The sequence below is a fragment of the Colias eurytheme genome, chromosome 3, assembly GCF_061535395.1.
Source record: "Colias eurytheme isolate Ceu_HAF_F1 chromosome 3, ilColEury1 Martin Lab GWU primary, whole genome shotgun sequence".
NCBI lineage: Eukaryota > Metazoa > Arthropoda > Insecta > Lepidoptera > Pieridae > Colias > Colias eurytheme.
Genome location: NC_142982.1, coordinates 6,375,565 through 6,393,810, shown reverse-complemented (window position 1 = coordinate 6,393,810; position 18,246 = coordinate 6,375,565). Strand labels below are relative to the sequence as shown.

Below are 18,246 nucleotides of genomic sequence, written 5' to 3'. Positions count from 1 at the left end.
TAAAACCGACTATTGAGTAAACGCTAGGTCAAGGGGATCTAGTTTTATGGTGCATGTACGTATTTCCATTCTAGTCCCATATACCTACACACTCAACCCTACAGAAATGTGAATTAAACATACATTATTCACGAGTAGTTCTTTCTAGAAATGCATCGTGGCTAATGAAGTTTATTTTATAGTGAATAATTTTTAAAAATATTATTGTGTCTTTAAATTAAAGCTAAACAAAGTAATATTATACAATATGTACCTGTTCTTTAACATGTTGTCGGGAACAAATACATTCCACCAAGAGGGTCGCTTTTGCCGTATATAAATTGATGGCTCGCCTTCTTCATCAGTATCATTACCGCCTGATTTTCGTCTCTTTTTACGTTCGAGTTGCAATCGAGCTGCCCAAGACCGCCTACGACCTTTTTCACTGGGTCCGTAGCCGTCAGTACCAACGGGCACGGCCAGGGAGGCGCGGCGCGGCATATCAGGCGAGGGGCCATCGAATTCGGTGAGTTTTCTGTATCTCTCAGCGAACGTCGCATCCGAAGCTCTGCGCCCATTTGACACGGACGGTGATGGGTTATTTAAAATAACTGGTTCGACAAAAGCTTCATCGTCGTCTGTATCAGGATTGAAAGGTTCATCGCTGAAGCGTCTCGGGGTTTCATCGACTGCCTCTTGCAAGCTAGCTAGGGGCAAACTGGGCCGATGTGTGCGCAAGCCGCGAGGCAATCGATTCGGCCGGCCTTGCAGGCGAGCCAACGCCAGAGGAACCGGCGACTCGGTTAATGTCGGCTCACTACCACTCATTTTTGATGTCTCACTGGCACTCACTAGTCACTAATACTGAACTTTATGCAATACGACAATTAGCCATTTATGAAAAACATTTTCCTCGGCTACGATTTCAAACTAAGTTCTAGTGAATAAACCTGCAAATATGCAATACCACATTTTCACTCGCTTATTTAATAAAACTGATTACCGGGCGTATTCCTGTTGTATTATATTCAACTAATAAGATCAGACAAAAAAATGTGTTACTTATTTTAGAACACAGCAATGGTAGGTATAAGTATTAACTATAACGCTTGTACCTTGACATTAGCCTTAAGAGCATATTGTGCTACAACCTGTTTTAATAATATGGTGTCGCATCCAAAAGTTGCATATTGATGTTATTATATGTGACGTGAACAATGCAAGTTCTTTTGCTACGCTATGTCATTAAAGTCATGCTATTTTGGGATACATTCTTATAGATTACATAGACACTAAACATTAGAAATTGTATTCGTTTATATATGTACTGCTTGTCGTCTCAATCAAATGACGTGCAATTAGAAAACATTTATATGAATGTATCCGATGACTCAATTGGTTATCTAGTAAACATTATCTGGTAAGAATCATAGTAACAAGTATAGGTGCCATATAAGCAGGTGCAGCTTTCGTAACTGCATATAGTCGTCATCGCGCGGCTCGCTCCGGGGAAAGTTGCCACCGACTCGTATAAATAGCTGTCTCGCGTTTACTACGGTCGATTTCATTATCATTACTGTGCGAACCTAAAGGTGAACTCATAGACCTCAAAAATTTTAAAATTTAGTCTCCATAACTTTTGCTTGCAACTCGACGATTTCTTATGACGTAGAGATCTGTTGTATGACATGTGCTCGCTTAAAATAGCAAAAAAACAATCAGTTGTTGCGTCCAACATATTCTATCAAGGTCGCGCTTCAATTCAGTTTATTAAGGCTTATACATGCGCTAATAACCTTGACCATACTTGACGGATCTCAAACCTCTCCCGCTGCACCTTCTTTTTTCCTCGCATTTTGTATTTAAAAAGATACCAATCAGTGAAACAAAAAATCCTCGTCAGGGACTGTTGTGTAACTGATAATTTATTAAACATAAAATTTTCAGAGCTCTAAGTCAGCAGGTTACGAAGTTTATAGAGTATTTGCGGAAAAATCGATGACCACGGCACATTTTTTTTCTAGAAATCTATTAACTTTGGAAAAAAGTCCTCGCGAGCAATTAAAGATCAAAGACCATCCTATTTTATATATTTTTTTCGGTATTGTGCTTTATGTTGTACCAGATTTTATAGAGGTTGAACATAGTCGAAATTGCCGGGTAGCGCCTTAATTGACACTCGTTGAGTTTATAAAGCGCATTCATTATAATAAATATTTACAACTATTAATTACCGAGCCAATGAACTACGCGCAGCGACGTACCTCACAGCCAATCAATGTTAACAATTAATTACATCATCATATACCTGCTATTCTTTCTGCTACATACGAAGTAATGCTTACCTTTTAGATAGTTATGACGTTTTATTGCTTAGAAAGTTACAACTGACAGCTTGCAATCGATAAATCCAAGTCAAGGAGAGCAAAACGTAGTTTGTTTTTTTATCAAGAAAAAAAGTGCCTACTTGTGATGTGTGTAAGGCAAGCCACATAGTTACGTCAATCAATCGTCGACGTCGCGGGAAATGACCAATGTCGTTGAAGAGTGGCCTTACTTTGCTCAGATGTGCCACTCCGATAGACTTAAAAGGTTTTAGATCCCATAGTCGACATTACGTAGGTATCTAGTAATACGATACAGTGATACAAGCTATGTTGGCAATTGAATACGGAATTGTCGTGAAAAAGTTGAATGATGATTGATGAATGGCTCGATTCAAAATGAACTACATAAACAAACAAAATTAAAACTCAATTGAATCTTTTGATGTAGAAGGATGTTAACAGTTTTTACAAATCAACAAGATTCTATTTTTGCAATTGCTGATTTGATAGAGTCGAATCAATCACTTTTCCATTAGATTTTTACTTATGATGCAGTCTTACATTTTGTTATTCAAATGCATGAAAATGTTTAATGTATAGGTATAGGCAACATCATTTCATGAAGTATTTTACTAGCGTAATTTTTCTTTTTTTAAAAAGTCCATAAAATCTGACAATAGAAAATTAAATTAACACTACTGAAGTAAAGCAAAGGAATCGTTATAAAACCGCAAGTTTGCGGCGAGCTGGTTGGAGGCCGGCGCGGGCAGCCTGCCTTTTCAATGAGCAGTCTTGGAGTATAATTATAATGTTCGTAATATGTATGCTTTTACACGACGACGCTGATATTCCGAGTAGACAAACCATTTAGAAACGTTACGCAGCTTACGGTAATGGCCTGTCTGACGATAGAGCACGCACAATGGATTGTAAATGTACTTCTGTTCCATACTTAACTCACGTTGCAACTACGCATTCAAATTAAACACATCTATCTATATATATACTAGCGACCCGCCCCGGCTTCGCACGGGTGCAATGGCGGCCGGCCGGTACCGCCGCAAACGCTACGTTCCGCAATTTTTAAATCTGTAATATCTTCGAAAATATTCGCTTAAATCATACGGTGTAAAGGGCCATATAGATCTATATTAAATGAACAATGTATTCAAGGTATTTAATTGGTTAAGGATTATTGCTGTATTGGTTAAAATCGCTTCGAAAATTATCCATTATTTGTCGTAAAAAGTAAATGACAAAAAAAAGTTTTTGTGGGTTATCCATAAAACATAGACATATACCATCGCGGACTTTTCTGTAGACCTTTTCAATGTGTACAATACTTAGTACATTATTTTGATAAAACTCGTAGGGTTCAGCCTGCGTTTGCAATGTAAGCGGAAAAAAATTTAATTATTTACGACATCACATTAGAAACCTCAAAAATAACAGTACTTCTCCACTATTTAATGGATGTTATTATACATATAAACCTTCCTCTTGAATCACTCTATTAAAAAAACCGCATCAAAATCCGTTGCGTAGTTTCAAAGATTTAAGCGTACAAAGGGATATAGGGACATAGCCCATAGGGACAGGGAAAGCGACTGTTTTATACTATGTAGTGATTATTTACAACGTTCACTATTTTCAAGGTTTCTTATTTCTTACGTAGACCTAGAAAAGTTGTTTTTATTATTCTTTTACAATGTTGTGTTTGCTAAATTAATTTCAGTTTTCCAGCCAATTTTTGTTTCATGGCCGTTGTCGTCTACTCTTTGAGACTTTACACATATGAAGTTAAAAATAGTTTCATCATATGTACTTAAAGTCGGAACAACGCAAATATATAATGATACAATTCAACATAAACCTGATTATTTCAACTTAACAAACTTTATAACAAAAAACATAATTATGACATTGTGACTGCTTTGTTTGGCGAGCTACTTTAAATCGTAATAACGTTCATAAAATAAATTAAGAACTCGGAGATAATTCAACATCAAAAAGAAAAAATAACAAGCTTGATACTTTTATGTTTACCAGCTGTTACTTTTATGTTGGCGTTATGAGCTCTTATTATGAAAAAATAATTTGACTAAATTGATATAAAATATTGCCAGTATAATATGGAAAATTACATTCCTCACAATAATAAGTAATAACGTATAATAAACTTGAAACCAGAAATATCATATAAGCTCAATTAAATGTAAATCAAACAAACACGCGAGGCATTATTTAACGAGCGTATCTCCTGAAAGGCAAACAGCTTCCTCTTGAATTATACGGAATAGTTTATTGAGAGCAAAACGTGATGTACTGATACAATAACACGTTAACAAACAATGTATCACACGGCTGCGACCGTAGCATATTCAATGAGTAGACGCTGCGCGGAGCAGAACACAGAATACAGATTAATTGTTTACCACAATGGACTCGCATAGGACAAAGAAAATATCGCAGTCATTACGTACATTCCTATAACGAATAGGAAATTAGCTTCGGACGATATAATGTATTGATTAAGGAAGTTTGCAGCCAATTAATGGGCGTGTTTGTTTAAAGCTTATTGAATAGAATTGCTTGAATTGCTTACGATACTACTGGATGGTCTGCTATTTATAACTTGTTAGTTGTTACGCGCAATAACTAAAAATAATATATGTATATGTATAAGTATTTTGATTATAACCTATATCTCTTTGCTTTGGACCTATACATTCCCTAGGTACCTATACCTAGTTGAGCTTTTTCCCCATATCGATTAATGTAACACCGTTAATTGTTCCAAAATACTATAGGTATTATGTGCAAGTAATATTAATGTATTTATTATTCACTCATTAACACTGTAGGTAAATATTATAAACTATTCGTCCTGCATACAAATAACTTCCCGTAAGGAGCCTGCAAAGAACCGTCGAGAATTGAAACAATACCAACAACCCTATATGGACCCTTTGTTTAAGCATTTATATTTATCATTATCCAACATACTTATGCATTTATGTGCATATGAACTGTATTTAATATAAATAAAAGATACAATACATAAGATATAATTCATCTCGATTTATGACTAATTAATCCTTTACCTGTATAGACTAGGACGTATACTTCATATCATTCATGTGTAAAATAATAGCCTAACGGAACAGCAGGCCAACGTTCACTAAATACGAGGTGACAAAAAACATAACCCGCAATAGAAATTGGAACACAATTCGCGGACAATGTGAACACCCTCAATACGGTATCGCATAAACAGTTATGAGGAAAGAACGTGACATAATAACCGCTTAAAGCATGTACTCGATTTATCCGGGTCCGCGCATCAAAAATTAGATGTTTCATTGCAAAACCTCCCAATTATGTGGTAGATCGCCAGTTTATCCATCCAGGTATATTATGCAAGATAATTATGGAACCTTTGTGTATCCGTAAAGTTCCTGTTTAATATTTACGATGTGCATCCACATCAACGCTTGAATAAAGGATGAGCTATTAATATCGTTTCAAAGTCTATTTTAATCATATGAATGATTAAAATAGGTGAGTTAATTCTGGGTAAGACTTTAATCTATGAGAAGGTATATTTGAATTGGTATACGTAATACGACGTCAGCGATAGTTTTCTATGTAACTTTGACTTTAATCTCTTAGCATTATTTTTTAGATAAGAGAGGCTGGTTTATTAAATTTATAACGACGTACCATGATATTATAACAAGGTGACAAGATCTAATTAAGGCACACTTAACAAATAAATAAATCTAAGCAAAATCTTTTAACATTACAATGTTTCATACTTGTTTATAAAAGTGAAGTCCCATGTCCCCTAGTGGGGTAAGGGGCAAATGCATTATACATCTGTTTCACTGATCGATTTTCTTTAGGGACAAGTAGGTGATCAGCCTTCTGTGTCCTACCAGATCGAGACATTTTTTTTTCTTCGTCTCCACCGGGAATCGAACCCAGGACCCCTTGGTGTTACGCTCACGCGTCAACCACTGTACCGAGGAGGCGGTCACTTGTTTATATGCAGAATATATTAACTTAATTTTAATAAAATATAAGGTACATTCCGTAGCATGTGTTATAAATTATCATATTTTTCCATTCATAAAACGTAAGTGTAATATAAAAATGCATATTATACTTATATGTATATACCTACTAGTAACTATAACGTTTGAAATTGAATATAGTTACATATTTTTTGCAGCAAGACGTCATCTAATACAAAGTGATTCTTATTAACTTTTAAAACATAAGTTAATGTTCCGGTTGAAAAAACCTTTTTTAACCGATAACTAACAAGGAAAGGACCACTGAGTCACGATAAATTCCACCGGGTGATTTCCAAATGACGTGCTCTTTTGTTCAACGTACTTTTGAGACATCAGAACTATACCTAGGCACCATTTTTGTTTCTCAATATACAAATCATATCCATACTAATATTATAAATGCGAAAGTAACTCTGTCTGTCTGTCGGTTACTCAATCACGCCTAAACTACTGAACCAATTTGCATGAAATTTGGCATGGAGATATTTTGATACCCGAGAAAGGACATAGGCTACTTTTAATTGCGAAATATGTACCACGAGCGAAGCCGGGGCGGACCGCTAGTTCAAAATAAAAAGTGATTCTCAGAATTTCTATTTTTGTTAATTCCGAGAACAAATTCATGGTTGCCTTAAATGTGTTATTAGTATGCACTAATGCACTGTGGAACGAACGTCATAACATGACCGTGATATAACGAGGAATATGTGGGAAATACTTTGGGAACATTCCCAAATTTGCAACTGCTACAAATAAATCTCCGGAACCGTTCTGTGCAAGCGCGTCGTCCTCATTTCGCGAAACGAAATAGACCAAAAATATATGAACTTCCCATCATAAAAGAAAACAAGCTGAAAGAATTCTATTCACATAATACTACATAGAAAGTAATTGCGAAAGCAGTTTCTTCAAATGAAACGTTTCTTGGAAAAAGTAATATTCTTCAATAATGCTTTTAATTAGGAAAATGCAATCTTTCAAGATTTTATTTAGACCCCAAGAATGTGCTTATTGTGGGGAGATTCAAGAACTATTTCGACGATAATAAAGATGAATCGGATACGTTGCCCGCTATACAATTTTATTTACTTGATAAAAAAGAACGAGCGTATTCTAATGCGTTTTATAGTCGATGCAAGGATATAAATATCATTGCATTTAATCTGCAGGACTATTAACGATTTATAACAATATAATAAATAAAACGAAATGAGATGCAGAATTGCATTCTTTTGTTAACAAGCCTGACCTGAAATAGGTAGTTTATACATAGTGGTTGTATTGTATTTTAATTTTTGATGTATATTTAGGTAGATATTTAATGTGGAAAGCTTGCTTAGCTTGGGGCGTGACTTTTATTGGTATTTAATATTCTATTATGGGTTATGAAAACATCGACAATTTTTTAATTACAATAATTTTACGACAAGACACGTTCTAAATAAATACCTATGAAAACAGAACTATATCGAGAATAATTATGTGCCTATGAACATTCAATTCTAAAGAAATTAAACTAATTATTTCAATTAGTTAGCAGTAACCAAAACGCGAGGTAGCTGTACATTTCAAAAGAGCTGAAATGAATTTTAATTTTTTAAGAATTTCATAACTATTATGAACAAATTCTACATGCCAGTCTTAGCATAATTTGAAATGCTGACACAATTTTTCTAGATCATTTAGTCTACTGTATATGGTAGACGTACTTGAAGGCACACAGTTACCTTGCCGTGCCTATAGGGTTCATAAGGTTTTGTTTACAAACTAATAATACAAATAACAAAATATTACAATAATTAATATCTGAGACCGTTCTCAATAAAATAATATTTTATTAGTTACATATTTAATTGAATAAAATATATAATTTTGATAAATTACAGATTAAATAAAGTGAAATATCAAAGTCAATATAGAATTTCTAATTTCATATAACTAATAATGCAACCGTATTAGAAAACCAAATAGGTACCTAGTTAGTTACCAAATGAAAATGGTTTATTTTATTTAACCATTTAAAAAAGCTACTTATTAGTAAATTGTACATCATTCGTTTCTTTTTCAATTAATTACATTTCTTTGAATACAAAAACATTCGGTCGCGTTGTATTGCCATGTCAGCGTACTTGTGGACAGCCCTGACATAACAAATCTCAAGTTACATTTATTGCTAGAAAAATGTAGGTCGTGTCCGATTTCAAAGTGCACTGGGACTTGCATAACTTCTAAAGCAACAGTAGACAGCAACACGCCACACTGACATTGAGAACACTTGTAGGTACTTACATATATTTCATTGAAATATTCACAACAATTGTGTGTGTGAACATTATTGATAAGATAGCAAATTTATTATTCAGTATTCGCGCCTTGATTAAATCACTGAATGAATATCTCTCAATGTCACCCTAATGCAACATGAGTAACAATTACTTTTAAAACGATAAGTAATTATTATCAATGATGTATCGGAGTACGTTTCGCAAAGATAAGCTTCAGATTTCCTCAGATTTCAGAATAATATTTTACGAAGAAAATACCGGCATAATATTAATTGCAAATATGCATCCGCTTCTACGTCGTAGACGCTCGTAGCGAGCTCATATTACATTGCCGGTAACTTGCATTGCTACTGAAGGAAATATTTATTAAACAGTTATTAATTAATTTCCTTATTTTTATTTACGTTTAAGGTTATATTTGAATTATAATGAATTGTATCTTTTAGATTTTGTAATACTAGTATGAATTAAAATGTATATTGTTTATTATTTTTAAACGTTAAAAGTGTTAAAATGTACACTTTAGTAGTAATTTAGAACCTAAAATATACAAAAGGAAATATTTTATCAGGAATTGTGTTACACTATGTGCACTCAGTTCTTGTAAATAAGCCTTTTTTAAGCCTAAATAAAAGTTAAAGCCTAAAGATAAAGTTTTAATTTTAATTCTCAATTTTAATTTTATAATTGACAGCGAGGGTAGGTTTATCCCGAATAAAAGTGATCAAGGTACAAACATTATTAACAACTATACCCCACTTGCTAAATGTTTTGATTTCATTAAAAAATATCTTAAAAATAATTATCCGTATAAAATACCACAGGAATGCGCGTAATAGTTTTTAAAAACGTATCCAAATGTCACAAACACAAAACACGAGGTGTTACAGGCTGCGGCCACGTACCGACCTCCTTTCCCCGCTGCACTGGCGCAACGAACTTAACAAAATAACTAGACGAAGATGTCGGAACACGAAATCGCGGAATCGGCGCGTACGACTTTCACTTGTTGCCGGTTGCGCATACACTTGGCGTGGCGTGCGAGCCTCACAGCGCTTTGAATGCTACTGACTGCTGCGACACGGCGTCGTTGGAGGGGCCGCTGGCCTGCTTGTCATATCACCATCAGCTGATAACCGATCCCAAGTGCAACCCCTATTGCGCGCCTCATACCCTCAATATTTATCTTGACATGCTTACAATACCTTCACATTTGAGATTCACTTTCGCAAGCTTTCATCATGCCTTTCTTAGTACCTACAGTGTTTGTTTTCTAGAAAATAAACGTTAAAGACAAACAAAATATAGACCGCTAAAATTTATTTAACTAAAAGTCAACCAATTTTTCTTTTAATTTTAAAATTAATTTAAATTACACATGAATAGGTATAAGGATTAAATTTAATGGCAATATCAAATGATTAACTTTGATGTTGAGTATTAATTAAAAATGTATTTTCTTACGCGTCCTTCAAACATTATCAGTAGGATAAAAAATAGCAATTACATAATATTATATGTCCTACATAATATTTTAATCATATAAAAATATTAGCCGCGGTTACCTATACAGGTGCTAGGCAAAAATCTTATGTCGCGAATATTCTATACCAAAAAACACGTTAATCAATTTTATTTTCCATCAACCGTCATAGGTAGGTAAAGTCGTACAATAATAATTACTAATTACTTTTTATGCGATAACGTTACTTAAAAAGGGAAATTCTAAAGCTAATAAAAAACATGTAACACATCATTCATCAAAACATTAACCCTTTTTGATACAAATACATATTACTCAAAACAAACATGATACATTTTTAAACACTTATTAGTTTTTTTTCATAAAACATTTAGGTTGTTAATTGCCCAATTCTGCCCTTTGTGCTCGTTCTTGACATATTTTTATTATCATTATGTTGCAAGACCGTTTTATACCAAAAGCTTAAGCACCGAGAATAAACTCGCCTTTATTATATAATTCGTGGTACTTAAGTAATTGTGTAAAATGCTTCTGTAGAAATTACTAACTCACGGGTAAAAGATTTTTTTACTGGCACAGATGTACCATGTACATGTATGTGATAAACCATGTTTAAAACTTTACATACGACACGTATATGTATGTAAAAGAACTTAAAAAAAATACTTTTGTAATGACATCGTTTTAAATTGTAAAATAAACGAGATAATGTTATTGGAGAACTGGATTTCAAAGCATATAAACATCCAATTTAATCCAGTCTGTAGGTATTTATGCTCTACAAAAGGTGGCGTAGAAAATGTTTTGAAACGATATTGTTTAGGTATGAAAGGTTAATAAAAATCCAAGTTTTCGACCTTGACGGACCCAGGCGCTAGCCGCCATCTTGAATTAAAGGTGCTAAAATTAGGTATATTTTAAATAACTTCTCAATTGTTTACTAAATCACAAAAGTGTCTATGAGGGGTTCAAAGAAGACAAAATTACCTACATTTTTTTCATACATGATTATTCTGTAAGTCTTATAGGTAAAAAGTTGCAAGCGACGGAAATAATAATATTTACAGAAATCATATAATTTTAATTTTGTTTAAAAATTGTGCAGCAATCTTTTTTTATTCTTTTTGATGGCCCGGGCTGGTTAATGGTGGCTTCTTCATTATTGTCGCTGAAATTTTCTGTTTCATTGTCTGTATTTTTAGTTTCCAACCATGAAATTTCGTCATCATGACCAGAAGAAATCGAAGACGCTGGAGCACGCTTTCTAGTAAATTTTTACGGAGGGGACATGGATAAGGAATCCTTAGAAGATATCCGATATGAACGATTCGTAAAGTTATCAATAAAAAGTAAATTTAATCGACGAAATTTCATGGTTGGAAACTAAAAATACAGACAATGAAACAGAAAATTTCAGCGACGATAATGAAGAAGCCACCATTAACCAGCTCGGGCCATCAAAAAAAATAAAAAAAGATTGCTGCACAATTTTTAAACAAAATTAAAATTATATGATTTCTGTAAATATTATTATTTCCGTCGCTTGTAACTTTTTACCTTTAAGACTTACAGAATAATCATGTATGAAAAAAATGTAGGTAATTTTGTCTTCTTTGAACCCCTCATAGACACTTTTGTGATTTAGTAAACAATTGAGAAGTTATTTAAAATATACCTAATTTTAGCACCTTTAATTCAAGATGGCGGCTAGCGCCTGGGTCCGTCAAGGTCGAAAACTTGGATTTTTATTAACCTTTCATACCTAAACAATATTGTTTCAAAACATTTTCTACGCCACCTTTTGTAAAGCAGAGGCTTTTACATTTCCCCACAGACTGGACTAATTATAATACTTTATGGAAGGATATAACAATGCGGAGGTAACCCAAAATTTCAATTTGCTGTATTGTGGTCATAATAAGTAACGGAAATCGGCCGGTACGTACAAAAGACGAACAACGGTATTCTAATTGTAACTTAACTTCTTGCAAATCAGGTCAAAACTAATGGGCACGCCTCTCGTGGTAATTAATACATTTAGAAACGTTGCTCATACTGTCGTCGAAATGCAAATTATGAGTAGCCTATACACGTAGTATACACGCATACTGAAATTTTATACCATTTAAATTATTTATTTCGCTAAAATTTGTCATGCGAATAACAACATTAATAAATAGCTACCTAGTTTAAAACTTTTCTGTTTATTCGTATTTGTTAGAGTGATATATTTTAAATTTTAATTATGGGAGTATGTACGTGCGTATTTAGTTCTCATGTTTCATTCATCTTCCTCACGTTTTCCTATTCATTTCGCATAATTATCAATATAAGACATTAACAATTATTATCATAATATCTCGTGACTATGAAAATGCAAATATTAGTTGTTACTCTGCTATTTTAGCATTATGGGCATTTACATTTAAAAAGGAAAACAAATCGCACAAAACCCCTATTAAGTATTATGTATTTATGTATGTTCGTATATGATTATTATAAGTATAAGTAAATAATAATTTAAACCACGATTTAAATACTTATATTTTACGTCATGTAATGAAAATTTATTAGGTACATCAAAGACGAACACTCGGCGTCCCGCGTCAGTTGTTTTGTTTCGAGAGCTAAACATTATTACATATTCAGACCCTGCGATACTAAATTATTTATTCATTAATAAAACGAGTGAGCAAACGTACCTACGCTAATAAAACACAATGATGTTTATTAAACATTGTCTAGCTATAAGTCATATGCACGCCTTCGATGCATTTGTTTACCATTTACTATACAATGCACTGAACGTCAGAAGGACGGAATAAATATAGCGAACACATGGAAGGTCAGTTATTTTTACGCAAGACCTTTTTACAGCAAAATTTTGGACACCAACTTATCGGGTAAAAGATCAATTTTTAAGATAATATATTGGTACAGTAATAAGTCACGTCCGTCGCGGCGAACGGATGAAAAATGGTTACTCAATTGGCCATGCATTTAACAAAATAATTACGCGTGAATTAATTGTAAATTATGCAACCGAATTATGATTTTTACGATCGCGTTTTCCTTTAAAAAGTTTATGAATAAATTATTTTACACTACGTGGCCTGGTAATGTAGGTTTAGGTAACGTTGAGATATAAACAAAGATCTAAATTAACCAATTAGATACCTATATTACGTGTTAAAAATTCAAGTAGTCATAGCTTTATTTGAATAACAAATTGTTACATTTATAATATTTAAAATTTTATGTTTTATCTATCTAACATATATGATTGATGCGAAAATTGGATAAAAATAACTTCCTATTGTGATTTCACCAATCAACACGGGGAGTTTTGTTTTTGGCTACATTTACATAACATTTTAAACATCACCAATCACCGTACAATCTACATTAATAGGTTGGCATTGTCTCCGTTATCCTCTAACAATGATAGTGTACTTTATGTGGACAAACATCGTCTTATCTTGATTGGTGTGCCTGCTACCGGTGATAACAAACATTTCTAAGAACACAACATGTTTATATAAAAAATCAGATTTGCAAGTAAGTAACTAATCTGAATAAAATAGAGACAAATAATTGCAAAGAGAAAGTCTTTTGAAACGTTTGATCTACATTATTTTGAAAGCCTGGACATCCCTATATGAGTCATTAATTATTTTCAATATTCACAATTCAATTCATTCATTCAAGCTAATATGTAACAAATTTCTCTTCTATGTAATAATAAATCAAAAGAAAACTTACAGAACGGATGTAAGACGTCTTTATTATCAAGTCTTCCTGTTATGAGCATCGTGCCTTTATATAACACCAACAATAAGGGCAATCTAGTCCCCTTGTTGAGATGTTACTTGCATAGCTAAGAACATACTAACTGCACTTCGCTGTCAAATGCTCAGACTAGTTGGTCTATTCAAATTTCCAAAGTAAGCTATTTGCCTATTTCAAATCGACATCTAAAACATTATTGGATACTTTCCATTGTAGGAAGTAAATATGTTCAAAAAGTTTCCGAATATTTGTTTGTCAAATTATAACGTCTGCCTCCGTGCGTGGGAGGTGTACGTAATTCTAATCGGCACCGTTCTGAAAGTAGGTTATAGCATTTAGGTGCTACCGACTATTGATCTGCAGATTCGGAATCTGATAGTATTCGGTAGGCCGATTAACGCCTACCTGCGCTTCATGCCTTAGTTAACATTTGCTGTTAGTAAAATCAGATAGTACATATCTACGTACTATCTGATTATATGAACTATCTAGTTTTCTGTAGAACTACGCATTTCTTACATAAATTGCTTATTTATATAAGTTTTGTAAATGCCTAACATTTCAATGGAATAATAGTCAACAATGGACAATACAATGGACAATTAAGCAAACAAATATAAAACAATCCGCTTCCTATGCCTGTCTTTCGATGGCATATAATTTAAATTTTAGTAGTACATAAAGATACATTTCATATTAGGTGGTGGAAATGCCCAAAATATTTTTAGGATCGTGCCACCGGCATTCTGAAAAAAATAATCGTATCCGAATACCGCGCTCATTGAATTTGCTGTTCCCTCATTCTATCTAACTATTCATTTGTGACACAGCTCATCTCTCGTGTTATTACAAGGCTGAAGGCATTAAACAACTTTAAAACAGTATCATATATTCGTAAAGACCTATATTATACTGTTTTACTTTAGGACATAAAATGACCTAAAGTGTACCTATGTAGATAACAATAGGTGTATGTAACCGTAACCGCAAATCTATCAAAATTATAGATTTCATTATATCAGAGTGTAGTATAGATGAAATATTGATAATATTTTGTATTCGTATACAAATCATGATAGGTACTATTTCTTGAATCAGCGGAATCAAACCTTTAACCTCTCTATGACAAAATGAGAAAACACATCCAATGCAACAAGTACATTTTACATCTACATATAACTACCTAGAATCTAGATTTTAAAATTATTTTTGCGTATTACATAACTGTGTACCTATAGAAATACCTTAATTGGCAAAAGTTAAAGTATTGCTACATAGCTTATTTGATTTCCTCTCTCCAATGTCAAGCACGCCTTATTTAGGTCGAGAAAATCGGAGCTAGCTGTGTTAGGAAAGCATTCCATTTATTTAAATTATACTGGATTAATTACTGAGTTTAAATTACAAGTTAAATTGTTTTGCATTTTTATAACTCTAATTAACTACAAAATCGTACAATTTTGAAACTTTTAGTCGTGTTGGATAAAAAATATGAACAAAATATAATATAGATTATATTACAATGATTAATAGTAATATAATTTGAACTGTTCATACCATTTGTATTCCATAATTTGCAATTATTCAATTTATTCATTTGTGCGCTTCCCTGCAGTGTTTTGTAACTTATTCAAGGATATATTTTTATCATCATTATCAACACAATATTTGGTTGATTGAAATTTTACGAAAAGCTATGATTTTTCAAATGTAGGTACACAGGTTTTTCTCAATTTTGGAAATCATAACATGAAAACAATTTAAACTAAAATTGTTTCTATAGATTCGTAGTTATATATTATATCTGTGACATAACATACTTTAAAATTGTCTACATGATATCTTTTTATATATAAAAACTGTTCGAAGCAGGCTGATGTAGTTGGCTCAGGGACTTCCCCTTTTATAAAATTAAATGGATGAGGATGACTTATAGACGTCTGTTCGTATAAATTATTTATTTGCAAACCGCCGCGCCATTATATTAATGCTTATATTACTCTTACGCACTTTACATTGCCATTCTTATATATACTTACACATAAATCGAATCATATTTAGGTACACATAGATTAAAAATGTTAAAAACTAACGAAATTAAAAAAAACTAAATTTAAAATACTTCCTCTGATTAATTAATCAGCGATCTAAGCTGAAAACTTTGTATTTTATCGATCATATTTTATCAAAGCAAACAGTGTCCAACACACATAACGACTATGTTATACATACAAAACTATCTTATGTATGTACAAAAATTCCACCAAGGTATAGGATGAGTAGATACATACCAAAAGAAGTCCAATAAACTCATTTTCACAATTCACTTAATACACATATAAAAGATTGAATGTACTCAAAACAATATCACAAATGCTGTATTTTACTGAAGCATTGAATGTCTACTAATAAATATACTGATTTATCGGCAGTGATATAAATTATTATCGCATATATAGGTACGTAGAGCGTAATGCGCTGTGAAGATATCATTTTAAATTATTGTATCAGTAATGACATCTATATTAAATATTGACGGTGACATGCAAAGAAAATGATGAATCGTGGTAATTTAACTATTTTAATTAGTAACTAATTATTGTGCTTGAAATTTTAAAAGGATTTTTACGGCTTTCCCTTTTCAAAAAGGATATGATTCTGAAAATATTTGAAACAAATGTAATAAGTACCTATAGTAATATTATTATTTGTATAGCTAGAAACTATTCGCGCCTTCTCATTAAATAGGGGCCAAATTTCAGCTACTGAAAAACACTCGCACTTTGGCAATATGTCAATTTTTAACATTTTGTTTTCAATTTATGTTTTTTATTTATAGACGTTTAAATGATGTACATAAAATTTTCTAGTTAACGTCAACACCCTTTCTAACCAGACATTGGACCATTTTATGTACAGTTGTTTGTTTGAATATAATTTATTGCTTATAAACTTTACTAGGTCTCATAATAAGTTTATGATCCATCTGCATTTTATTAGCCAGCCGAATAAACCAAAACATAGTTAGAACTTTAATTCGAGTCATCCTTACAGATGTTTTTTATACACGTACTACGTAGATATACAGGGTGTCCCACCGTTGGTATACTAAACTCAAAGGAGGTTATAGTTTTGCATACACTGAGTACGTAAAAAATACTAAAAAAATTCCAGACGCTTTTTTTCAAATAGATGAATTCTTAAAACTCTATGTGTACACCCTTAACAAGCAACCTGCCTAACTTTGCCACCCGCATGTGAGCTATCTTTTAAAATTATGTTTTCATAGACAAATTGCTCACATTAGCCAAGCGGTAGGTATATGCCGGCTGCGCGAAGTTAGAGAAGAAGACATGGATTTTAAGGACATATTTAGCAAAAAATTTTTGACGTAATTTTGTTGTTTAAGTATTTTACGTGATCAGTGTATGCAAAACTACAAATCCCTTCGCGCTAATAATCCCCGGTATAATAATTAAAGAAAAGCTATTTGTAAATATTAATTTGAATAATGTTTATTTGTGTGGAAAATATTCAACATGATAATAAATGGATATCTATCTTCGAGGTGCTGTGAAACCTTATAAACTTAAAACAGACAGAGCAAATAGGTAGGTATATGTATATCATATAACAACTTTACCGTCTATATTTAAGCGTTTAAATATGTATTACCACAGACTAATAATAATATACTAGGTATTACCACAGTATTACCATTATTTCCTACAGTAGTGCGACGAATGTACTTGTGCAGAGAAACGGAGGGGAACTGGCGGGGGTCGGGCGACGCGGGCCGCGTAAAGCAAACACGCTTAGTTTGCTTTACCTAGCGCGAAAGGATGACGCAGTCGTATTTTTTGTGTAATAATTTTATTATACATAGGTACTTACATATTCTATTATGCCGCGCACAAACTGTTCCGTTTACGGATGTAAATCTACATTGAAATCCCAGAAGGAAACAATATTTCAGAAAGATTGTATTACCTAATTGTATCTGTTGAATTAAAATCAAAGCTATGTATATGTTGTCCTCATTATTTTCTAATCAGATTGTACATCCCAATGCGAATGCATTACTTAGTTAAATGTTATAAATTATAATATACAATTAAGAACATCCAAAAATAAAGTGTCCACGTAAATAATATTTAGCAGTGCAATATCTATAATTATATATTTATGAACAAATAATTACATCAGATTTAATAATTGCAATTATTTTGAATGTACATATGAATAAATGATTTCATCATAATATTAATAATCACAGTTGTATTTCCCATTTGTTGCAACCCTAG

At 32.7% G+C, this 18,246-nt stretch overlaps 1 protein-coding gene across 12 annotated transcripts in view; it reads right to left on the bottom strand.

Moving 5' to 3' along the window:
* mtd (TLD domain-containing protein mustard) overlaps positions 1-18,246 on the bottom strand; it is a 104,209-nt gene that overhangs the window by 60,953 nt on the left and 25,010 nt on the right. For 6 of the 12 annotated variants that reach the window (XM_090119695.1, XM_090119702.1, XM_090119700.1 and 3 more), the window contains exons 1-2: positions 9,490-9,733; positions 254-929 (exon numbers count right to left, since the gene is read on the bottom strand). The exons of 3 other annotated variants lie outside the window; for them this stretch is intronic. In XM_090119695.1, coding sequence (XP_089975821.1) covers positions 254-807 — 554 coding nt within the window. In that variant the 5' untranslated portion in view covers positions 808-929; positions 9,490-9,733. Of the gene's footprint in view, positions 1-253; positions 930-9,489; positions 9,734-18,246 lie in introns of those variants that run through there. 3 more of the 12 variants (XM_090119696.1, XM_090119698.1, XM_090119699.1) reach the window with 3 other exon arrangements.